This window comes from Pleurodeles waltl, chromosome 7 (genome assembly GCF_031143425.1).
Source record: "Pleurodeles waltl isolate 20211129_DDA chromosome 7, aPleWal1.hap1.20221129, whole genome shotgun sequence".
NCBI lineage: Eukaryota > Metazoa > Chordata > Amphibia > Caudata > Salamandridae > Pleurodeles > Pleurodeles waltl.
This window is the reverse complement of record NC_090446.1, coordinates 456,999,828-457,012,053: the sequence shown is the minus strand read 5'-3', so window position 1 is coordinate 457,012,053 and position 12,226 is coordinate 456,999,828. Positions and strand designations below refer to the sequence as shown.

The 12,226-nt window shown below is 45.2% G+C and overlaps 1 protein-coding gene across 1 annotated transcript in view; it reads left to right on the top strand.

Moving 5' to 3' along the window:
* The first annotated feature begins 854 nt into the window (after nt 1-854).
* LOC138246890 (sulfotransferase 1 family member D1-like) overlaps nt 855-12,226 on the top strand; it is a 393,773-nt gene continuing 382,401 nt past the window's right edge. The window contains exon 1 of the mRNA XM_069201640.1: nt 855-1,024. Within this exon, the coding sequence (XP_069057741.1) occupies nt 874-1,024 (151 nt within the window). The 5' untranslated portion in view covers nt 855-873. The remainder of the gene's footprint in view (nt 1,025-12,226) is intronic.

Here is a 12,226-nt window from a genome sequence, read left to right as displayed (position 1 = left end):
TAGTTGGGAAGGCTTTTTGTTGTGCGAAGTCCAAAATCTTTACAAATTCACAAAATTAGTAAACGTTGGACAACCCCAGCTGAATAGCAAAATGGACACATTCCAGCTCATAGACTGGCCCAGATTCTCAAAGGTTTAGTGTCAGTTTAACATTGCTTTTTTAATGCTAAACCAACTCTAAAGTTTTTTGACACATACAAACCAACGTAGGTATTTGCATTGACTTGTGTGGTAAAGTAACGCAAAGCAGATCGAAATGCTGCTTTGCCTTACTTTGCGTCAAAGGGGTGTTATAAGGGTGGTACACAGGTGTACTCGTGCGACCACCCATGTTTTTTTACACTAAACCATATTCTACAAGATCGGATGCAAGAGTTTAGCACCAAAAATGAACGCCTTTTAAAAGCAGGCACAAAACGGAGAAATATTTTCATTTCTCCCTGCTTTTCCGACTCTGCGTGTGTGCTGGACTGTATAGCACACATACAAAGTGGGAAAATAATGTGCACTTGTCTTGGCATAGTATTTTGTACAGGAAGGATACCATTCCTTTACAAAACTTATGCTAGACTCGCGCTATGGAGCTAAGGTGTGTGCCTGGCGCACAGAAGCTGAAATAAGTGCCAGCGCTAGGGAGAAGGGAGGGGAGTGTAATTTCTGTGTGAAAATGGCTCAGTGCAGCACAGCTTTTTTTGGATGCTGCACTGAGCTGCGTGACACCTACCAGAATCTGGGCCATACTGTAATAGACAGATATCATAACTGTACAATACCTTTTAGCCACCTTCTAGGAAAAATGCGTTTTCTGACCACCTATATAATGTTCTCTATTGTCCTATTTCTTGCTCAGTCATCTCTGCATTGTGCACTGCAATGGAGAAAGAAGAGACATACACTCCACGGCCGCCGCTCACGACCATCCAAGGGTTCCCGTTCGTCAAGTGTTTTGCTGATAATTGGGCCAAAGTGGAAAGTTTCCAGGCTCGGCCAGACGACCTGCTTATCTGCACCTATCCCAAAGCAGGTGAGTGTCTCTGCTGTCACACTAACATTAGGAGCAGAGACAGGACTGGAACCAGGAAAGGTCATATTTTGAATCCAAGGACTTCTGGTAACAGCTTCACCCACAGCACCACTCATGTTTGTTTTTCTGTGGAGAACTACATGTTCTTGCCAGTTCACATGTTAGCTCCCAACTTGTCAGTACACATATAATCCAATTAAAATGTGGTTTCTCACTGTCCATATTGCATATTGCATCCCACATTTTAGTTATTTTCCATTTTTGGAAGTTTTACTCTAAGCTACAAAAGGAGAGGTGTTTTGATTCCACCACAGTAGTGTAGTGTAGTGTAGTGTGGTGTGGTGCTGAGGCAGTCGCAGGCCATGGTTTAGGTAGCTGTGCCCAGTAAGTAGGTGACAGTACAAGGAGTACAAGGCATACTTTATGGTTTCAGGGATTACAAAATCCAAACATTCATCAACATCCACGCGAGGCATTACACCAATAAAATGGAGAATGTGTTCCTGTGCAAAACCAAAGAGAATGGGTGGCTGAAAAAACAAAGAGCATCACAGGGTAGATGCAGTTTAAATATTATCATTTAGGTTTGTACTGCAGTTTTGTAAAGCCCTAACTTTCCGTCATCTGGCCTTTCAGAATGGTTGAGTAAAGATAGATTTGTCTTCAGGGAATGGCATGTCTGAGTACTTTGGAACAGTCTGATGTGCTCTGAAGTTGCTTCGAAGGCAGTACCTGGTATTTGTACGGAACTTATATGCATGGGTGGGAGCATGAGGATGGTGTTAGTCAGTAGTGAGAAATGAGATTGAGAAAAATGACACTGTCATGGCACTTATAGCTTGGTCTGAATAGGATGTGATATCCTAAACTAACCTCTGCCGTACCATGCTTCTTTATCTTAAACAGTTGTATTGATAATGCTCAGGCCCCTATACTTGCTTCTCTTCTTCCAATAGACTTTTTTTAGGAATCTCAAGGGCTACAGGGGAGTTATAATCAACACTTCAGATCAATTAACTTACTTGGTCACACATTAAATCCTGGAGATGAAGAATAAAGTTTATTACAGATTAAGGGCCAAACCTATGTAAATTAATCTCAAAAACATGCTATATAAGTACAAAATCACTAAAGGTGAAGTAAAGCATTGAATAATATTAAATCGTACAAGCATAAAGCATACAAGAATCTCAGTTGCAATAATAAAAAAGATGAGGAACAACTTCTGATGGTCTTTATATAAGTTGTGATCCTCTTGCCTAAACATTGGGGAATCTAAGTCAATCTAAATACCCTAAACTAAGCTATAGGGAAATCCTAATTATCTCTCATGAAATATAGGAAAGTGTCAGCACAGCAGAAACCTCAGTGTAAGTTCTGATAGAGAGGTGTTGCATATCATAAAGCCACACCAAGGAATGAAGAGTGGAGAGGTCTGTAGCTCTTCAAGTCTCAAGGGAATCTGCTCTCGTCTAACTAGGTGAATACTAATTAAACCTACAGAACCCTTGAGTCCCATGAATCAAACACCAAGACAACCATGAGAGTCTCTTGGATTGTGGTTCACAAAGAGGAGTCTTTTCTTCTCTGTTCATTAGTGCTCGTGTGTCCTTTCCAAAGTATCCATCCACACTGCACTATATCAGATACACAATATGCCTCTCATTAACTGTGGACTCAGTCGGACGCACCTGCAAATAAAGAATGTTGCAACGGAAGTAAAACTCCACTTTGAAGGTTAGACACACAAAATCAACACTTCAGGCCTTGGTTATGCTAACTTAATCTGGCATTTCAATGCACATTCAAAATACTTGATTATATGTGACTCTTCAGTTATAATTGCAACATGATGATAAATAAAACATGATTATATGAAAGTTCACCATAATACCTCAGTCAGAGTACATAAATATAAATGTGCTTGAGTAATACATTACAGCATGTTAAAACCAAACATTAGAACACATATATATATAAGCTTATAATTCTCTATTGTAAATGCACCTTCAATAATACAATTTAGGTGCTCTACTTTACATTAGTAATGTTAAGGCACACAAAATTTGTATTATGAATTGTATTATGATGTCGCTCCTGTGACCCGTAGTGGCACAGCTAACGTTATGCATTCTCAATCCCACCTCTGATGATGAATTAAGTCATCACAATCATGATAAACCCTCTAATGAAACCGGCTGAAACCTTGTGGTTGCCATCAATTTCCATCTAGACTCTTCCATAAGCTTCATGTCATCATAATATTTACAATGATTCTCTTCCAAACCAACATCTGCTCTCTTTCTCTTCTTTGCCTGTTCAACCTTCATCTGCTAATAGATTTTGAAACCCACAAACATAACCTATTGCACTTATGGCAATAACCAACAACAGCTTCATAACAAAACCTACAACTCCACTTCCTACATTTCTAAACCATCTGCCTATGGCAACAAATCTGTCTCCAGTAGCCTCTTGTGCTCCTTTCCCTTCCAACTTCTTCAAGTCCTTCATCAAACCAGAAAGGCCCTGAACGTACTTCTCCAGATCCTTACTTTTGTCTGAGATGTAATTACAGCATTGCTGAACTTTTAGCTTCTGGCAGACTCTCCTTTCTTTTGCAAGCAGAAGGTCCAACACAAGCCTATTCTGCAAAACCATAGATCTCATCACCACCATCCCTGAATTTGCAATCAATAAAGAATTTGCTTTACTAGTTGCCAGTTAATCCAATATAGTAAACAGCTTCCTAATCTCATTCAGAATCACTTCTACAGGCGGGATCAATGCACCAAAATATCTCCTCCTACTTCTTCAGCACTACCTCTTGTGGTTCTGAGCTTCATATTCCATACAGGATCATTGAAATATTCCACATAATTGTTCTAGAAAACTATATTGAAATAACATGTACCATGCCATCACTTGGGCAATTTGAAATAACCATACTGCCCACAAATATGGTATACTCCAGGAAACATAGGATCATTTCCATCTAAAAAGAATTAATTATTTCCTCTAACATCAAAAGTGTGTTCACATTCACTCTTCCATATAAATTAAAGATCCAAATAACTATGGTTAATCTTTATGCACAGCTTTCCCTTATGCTGTCAATCTAAAGCTAATGCTGGTTGGTTTCCCTTACCTAAATGTTTAATTTCTTCTCTATTCCACCTATGGTGTTTCTTAAGATATTTTTCTGGTTCAGATTTGGACTCTAGATCGCTCCTTCCATATTCCACTATATTCAAACATTTCTTATCTACATCTGTCATCAAATAAGTCAAATTATGCCTGTGTGCATATGCAGTGTCTAGTGGCTTGAGATATACCAAATATTTGCCTGCTGTTTCTGCACCTTTAAAGTAAGGATTCTTATTCAGGTGTTTGAACATAGGACATTCTGAAAGAATTAAATAAGAATTTGGAAAATAATACTGAACACTACCCTGTCTATGAAATATACTCAACCAAAGACTACAGGAAATTCCATATGTCAAATACCTGGTGGTAAGTGATGCATTCTTAAACAGAAGCAAGTAATTGCATACAAACATAGCAATCCCTTGTGTCCATAGTGTTGATGTACTCATTAAACAGTCTGAAATATACATTTGCAGAATAATCTCCTTTAGAATCATCTATATGCAGAACCCTATTGTCTAATCTATATACACCACTATCTCTAGGACTCAGTGTTTGTGTGGAACACTAAATGGTAACTCATTTATTACAGAAGATGTAGGGGAAAATTCTCCTAGCAATAAAATGGTTAATACTATAAGGATAACAAGCAACACTGCACCTAATATGTATCTGCATCTACAGGTTTGGATAGCGTTAATGAGTTTTCTAAAATCAGATCTTTAGAGAGAAATGCTGCAGCCACAGAGTATTCTCTGTAAATCTCCACTTGTGTAAAGTGGCAAAACAAAGTTGAGGTGAAGAGCAGCAACGGATTTATTTACAAAGTCTTCATGAGTCTTCCTTAACCCTACTCTATGTTCTTCTAAAAGACAAGCCTCTGCTCCTTCACCTATCCCTCAAGCCTCGGTACTCTTCTAAATTCTCAATCATAGTCAATGCAAAGTTTCTAAATAAGACTCAGTTCAAATTCACTAATAATCACGTCCAGAATGAAATGTATCAGTCTATCCAACAACACAGGAAACTCAAAATAAAATTCGAACACAGTTTTCATGCCAACATAATTCAGTTGGATTTGCAGCATTATCCCAAAACAATCTCTCTCCATCATCTACAGCAAGGTTTGTCCATTCAGTGAAGAGTACATCCAACAGGGCACTCTAGTTTTTTTAGATCCCCTCAGTGACATTCCTTCGTTCTCACTTTCGCATAGATCAGAGTTCTCTGTACCTTCTGGAATTGTCTGAGGACCACACTCTTTAGGCAGGTTCAGTTTTCCCTTTTGTGTCTTCTGGGACAACAGTCTCCAGCTTCTACTTGCTTTCTCACAGCACAAGGTCCATCGTCATCGTCTGAATCTGAATTCAACTAATCTACCACTTCAAGATGAGACTCTTCTATCTCAGCTTCAACTGTGGAGCTCTCTAGACCACCCTTAGAGTATGTGCTGTTGCAAGCTCAGTTTGAGCCCAGACAGTTTGACTAACATGTTCCCATTATCTTTCTGTCACCACTGGTACTTCTGGAACAGGTGCTGTCACATCAAGGGACATTTAACTCGGCAAGTATGGGAAGTGTGTATCCATCTAGGGAGACCTTCACATTTAACTGCTGTCATTTTCAACATTGATATGGCCCACTCCAAAAAGGGTCCAAACACGTCTTTCTTATGTGTTTCTTCACAAAGACCCAGTTGCTGGGACTGAGCTCATGGCAATGTTCATGATGTGGAGTGGCTGTGGCTGCTCTGACCTGACGAGACACAGAATGCATCAGGTCAGCAGTGTTGCCAGATTGGGCTATTTCCCACACAAATGGGCAACATTTTTCCCATTTGTGCGAGAAAATAGTCAACTGGCGGGTGGCTATTTTTTGGTCTCCTTAACGCATGTTGTGTGCATTTTTTTTTACCTGGGGCGGCGTCTCTGCTTCACACACACAGCTGCAGAGTCCGACTCGTCACTCACAGTCAGTGCAAGTTTATGCATCATCATGGTCCATGATTCATGAACTTGCACTGACTGAGTAACGACGAGTCTGACTCAAACGACAGTCGACTTTGTGCCGCTGAGCCTTCCTGCGTGGTTGTGATGCCTTGCGACCTGCGAACGGCTGCACGCACCCCCCCTGCTGAGTGAGTGAACAGTGAAGTTGTTGGGGTGGGTGGGGTCACGACTCACGTCACTCCGATGAGTTAGTCGTGTGTCAATCACCAACTGGGACCGTCCGTCACCACACACACGTTGTTGTGTGTGATGGCAATGGCGCTACCAATTGACAGCCTTGCCAAAAGTCCTGCCCCGCAGCGTTATTTAAAATGTTGCTTGGGTGCGAGTGTGCACTGACTGCACACGTGGTGGTGTCTGGTGTGTGTGTGTGGCCTCCTCGCTCACTCTTCTCTTCTGTGCGCGGGCCCCGCTGCAAGCCTCATCCTGTACACGTGTGGTGTTGGGCCCCCCGGACCAGTGTCTTCTGTTGTGCGCTCCCCATATTAACACTAGCACCAGAGTGAGAGATTGGGGCCCGGGAGAGGGGAGACATCCCCCTGGCCCCTTCCTGTTGTTTAGGCGCTACTTACTGCCCCCCCCTACACTGACGTGTGGCCGGTTGGTTCGCAGCTGCGGAAGACAAGGTAGGTGTGCTTCAATTTGTGCCTGTGTGACCTGTGAGTAGATGTATTCCTTATTTTTAATATTCAGGGACTAATTGTGGATTGAAAGTGCAGTGGAGTTAAAGCATGGCAGGATTGAATAAGAGTGAGTGGCATAGCCAGTGCTTAATTTGTAAATAAAAACATGCCAGTGTCCAAAGCTCTCCTCTTAAACACGTGGCTGCTGCAATTAAATGTGCAAACACAAAATACTAAGTCAGCGTAATCCTGAAGCCATCTTAGTCCTCTTTAATCCATTTTAAGCCACTTCCTGCCATTTCACCTCACTCCTGCAGTTTTCTGCTCTCTCCCTTTTTGAGGCTTTTTTCATTTTTGCCTTCCTCCGTCTTTCCCATATGTGTCTTTTGCTCGCTGTAAATGCTTGAGGCAGAAAAAAGAGAGCTGTCCCTCATAAATAAGTGAGGGTGCTCGGCCCCGAAAACAATAAGCACAAGTTAAGCACTGGATGGAATCACATGCAGGTTGGTGATGACAAAGAGTCGTTGTTTTTGACTTGCAATGCAAGGGGGTTACCAGCTGAGTTGTGCAGTGAGTTCTTTTCAGGGCAGTTAAATAAAAATAAATCATTCAGTTTGGGTATTACTTAAACCATTTTATCTGAAACCTTTTAGCACGTTTGGTAGCAGTCTATCTGATACTGCCTGTAATGCAAGTTTAACCTAATGACTTACATTTGCACAACACACAATTCTCCTTTGCACCAATGAAGATTTCCTTCTGTGGCTTTTTGGTTACACACAGACCTTTCAGTGCATTAACTAATAGAGGTTTCATAATATACAGTGATTACCTTAATGTTTCTGTTTTTTCGTTTAAGGCATGAGTTATTATGTATGTAGCCACCTGAAAGAGAATATTTTGGGGTTTTTAGCTACATGTTTAACCCCGCCCCATTGCATGCAGCATCATTGTTCCCATACCTTTTTTTTAATGCACTTTGAGCTCTGTGCTCAGCTGATTTATTAATTTATTCCACTCCAGTTGCAGGCACTGCAAGCACAAATGTGGTCTCATTGGCTGAGCTAGGCGAAATGAGGGTACATGGTCAGTGCTCGGCCTCACTGCATGGTTCTGCTCGTGATCTTATTGCCCTAATTATTTACATCACTTGTTGTCATGCTCTGCTCAGTGTAGCCATTGCTTGCATTTGACAGAAAACACTAGCCTTTACCAATAATTTAAGTTTAAGTTCACGGAGTTGGGGTCACTGTATTCCGGCCTCTGGTAGGAATTTGCAGAAGGGTGTCTATCGCCTCACACAAACAGCCTTTTTCACCTCACACAGGGGTGTATTTTTCTGCAGGGCCCTGTTGACTTCCAAAGTTCAGGGTAGAGGTAGCCCGCTAATACAAGTGTAGGGGTAGTGCCTGAATACGTCTGAAGGAGGCAGGTAATGAGGGAAATACTGGTCTGCTGCCCATTTAATGAAAAGTCCAGAAAGTAGAACAGTAGTAGAGCAGACTACAGATGCACACTGGGAATGCTAGATGGCTACTTGCATTTCACCTTTATCTCCGACGACCGTGTAAGTGATCCTTGTGTGTTTTTTTTCTGGTATTTTTTGCATTCCGTTCATGCCTTTTTATGCTCCTTAGTACTCTGTCTATGCCTCTTTATCTGTCTATGCCATACTTTAGTCTTTAGTATTTTGCGTTTGCCTGTTTTTGCCTTTCTCCTCTTAGCGCTCCTCTCAGCGCGATTTCTGCCCCCCTGCGCCCCGTGTTCACCTCTCGCCTCGTTCTCTCTCTCTCCTGCCCATTTTTCAGACCTCCGGCTCCGGCCGGTATCCTTCTCCCCTGCCGCTGCCTCCCCTGCGGCCCGCCCCCGTGCACACCCATTGGCCCCCTCCCTCCTCCCAGCTGCTCCACTTTCCCACCCCACGCCCTTAATTGCGGACACGCCGCTGGCGCGCCAGAGGCAAGCCCGTCTGTGCCAGTCCGCACCTGGACTGCGTCCAACGCCACTCCCCCTGATACCCCCCAGCCAAGTCCAACTCCAGACAACCCTAATCCCATCTCACCCTCCACTCCCTCAACCCAGGGCCTTGCCCCACCTGCACCCAATCCAGCCCCACACACACACAAGGCCCCTTCACCTGCTACACCTGCCATTTCTCCTGCTCCACATCCCACTCGCCCCACACCAACCCCAGCGCCCCCCGCCAAACACAAAAACCTCAACGCAATAAACACCCACAAATGCCCCCTCGCCCACCAACCGGCCCCACCACATAACACCTCACAACCTGAACACACCCCACAACAACACCACCACAACCCACAGCAACACCATCCTACGACACAACAACAACACCCACCACAACCATCTCAACTGCCTGCTCCTTAACACCCGCTCCCTACACAAACATGGCATAAAACTCTGGGATCTCATCACACTCACCTGACATCGTCTTCCACACGGAAACCTGGACGAACCACTCCTCAGAGCCTGACATAGCCACAGCCACCCCTATGGGATACAAACTCCAACGCAAAGACCGCCTTAACAAGCCAGGAGGTGGCATCGCCATCCTGCACAAAGACACCATTAAAGTCACCGCAAACTCCCAAGACACCCTCGACAGCGCAGAACACATGCACCTCCTAATCCACATTAACAATAACACGACTCTCAGAGGTACACTAATTTACAGACCCCCAGGACCACGCCCCGCCTTCTGTGACACCATCGCCGACACCATCAGCACGAACGCCCTCACCTCCACAAACTACATCCTCCTCGGTGACTTCAACTTTCACTTGGAGAACCTTCAAGACCACAACTCCTCCTCCCTCCTAGACAACCTCGCCAACCTAGGACTCAAACAACTGGTCACAGCACCCACCTACTCAGCAGGACACACACTTGATGCAATCTTCACCTCAAATGAGAACCAATGTTAAGAGCTACTCTTGAATACTACTATATAGATATTCATCAACAACAACACTAAAGTATATATCAATACAACTAATTATGTATGACATACATAATTAGTTGTATTGATATATACTTTAGTACTTTAGTGTTGTTGTTGATGAATATCTATATAGTAGTATTCAAGAGTAGCTCTTAACATTGGTTCACATTTCAGTTCTTATTTCCCAGGTTGAGCTACTGTATCTAGGTCAGGGAACCCCATTTGTCTTATACTCGCAATCTTCACCTCAAGCCAACACATAACCTACACCCACACCACCGAACCCCACTGGACGGACCACCACTGCGTCCACTTCTCCTTCGCCAAACCCCTCACACACCACCACCAACACACCATGCCCTACCGCATGTGGGACAAGATCCCCACAGAACGCCTGAACTCCCAACTGACACATAACTCCCCCACACCGACGACCCCAACACCGTGGCCCACAACCTTTCAAAATGGATCACTACCTGCGCAGACACACTAGCCCCCCTCAGAAAAAACGTCACCGCCCGCAACATCAAGAACACCCCATGGTTCACCACTGAACGCTAAGACTCCAAGCGCAGATATCGCCAAGCGGAGAAAGCCTGGTGACACGAACCCTCAACAACCAACTTTTCCACCCTCAAAAACTCCATTCGCACCCACCACCAACTGATACGCACCACCAAAAGAGCATACTACAAGGAACGCATTGACAACAACTCCCAAAACAGCAAAGAACTCTTCAACATCATTAAAGAGCTATCCAAACCCAAAGCCAGCAACATAGACCCCACACACACACACACACACACACACACAAGCCCTCTGCCACTCCCTCTCCAACCATTTCCACCACAAAATCCTGGACATACACAACAGCTTCATACCACACACACCCCCCACACATGCCCCTCACCCACCCAAATCAGACCCCCCTCACGCCCCCCCAAACCTACTTACCACCTGGGCCCCAACCACCGAAAATGAAAAAACCATGAACTCCATCCACTCTGGATCCCCCTCCGACCCCTGCCCCCATCGAATCTTCAGCAAAGCCAGCCCAACCATCGCCCCCAAGTTCCGCCACATAATCAACACCTCATTCGACACCACCACCTTCCCAGACCTCTGGAAGCATGCAAAAATCACTGCACTCCTAAAAAAAGCCCAAAGCCGACCAGGACGACCTCTCCATCTACCGCCCCATCTCTCTCCTCCCTTTCCCTGCCAAGGTCGCAGAGAAACTAGTTAACACCCGCCTATCCCACTTTCTTGAGGAAAACAACACACTCGACCCCTCTCAATCCGGTTCCCCAAGAACCACAGCACGGAAACCGCCCTCATCGCATGTACTGATGACATCAGAACAAGGGTTGACAAGAGCGAGACCGTCGCACTCATCCTCCTAGACCTCTCTGCGGCCTTTGACACTGTCTGCCACCACACACTCCCCACACGCCTCCACAACACAGGAATTCGACACAAAGCCCTAGACTGGCTCACCTCCTTCCTCACCGTTAGTACCCAAAAAGTCCGCCTCCCACCCTTCCACTCCACCGCTACCAAGATCATCTGCGGAGTCCCCCAAGGGTCCTCCCTCAGCCCCACTCTCCAACATTTACATGACCCTTCTCGCCAACATCCTCCGACCACACGGAATCACCATCCTCTCCTACGCAGATGACACCCAACTCGTCATCTCCCTCACCCGCAACCCCACCACCGCCAAAACCAACCTCCACGCCGCACTCCTTGACACCGCCATCTGGATGACAACAAATCACCTCAAGCTCAACTCCAACAAAACAGAAATCATCATCTTTGGCCCCAACAAAACCATATGGGACAACTCCTGGTGGGCCACCGCCCTAGGCCCCGCACCCACCCCCGCAAACCACGCACGCAACCTCGGCATCATCCTAGACCCCTTCCTCTCCATGACCCAGCAAATCAACGCACTCACCTCCTCCTGTTTCCACACACTCCGCACGCTGAAAAAAACCTTCAAATGGATTCCCACAGAGACCAGGAAGACTGTCACCCACGCACTCATCAGCAGCAGGCTGGACTACGGTAACGCCCTCTACGCCGGCACCACACTCAAACTCAAACGCAAACTCCAGAGAATCCAGAACACAGCTGCATGCCTCATCCTGGACCTCCCCCGCCACGAGCACATCACACCACACCTCAAATCCCTTCACTGGCTCCCCATAGACAAGAGGATCACCTTCAAGATCCTCATCCACGCACACAAATCCCTCTACAACACCGGCCCAACCTACCTCAACGAAAGAGTGAACTTCCACACTCCCACCGCCACCTCCGATCTGCCGACCTCGCACTAGCCACAATCCCCTGCATCCAACGCACCACCATTGGAGGCATGGCCTTCTCCTACCTCGCCCCCAAGACCTGGGACTCCCTCCCCACCAACCTTCGCAAAACCCAAGACCTCCTACTTTTC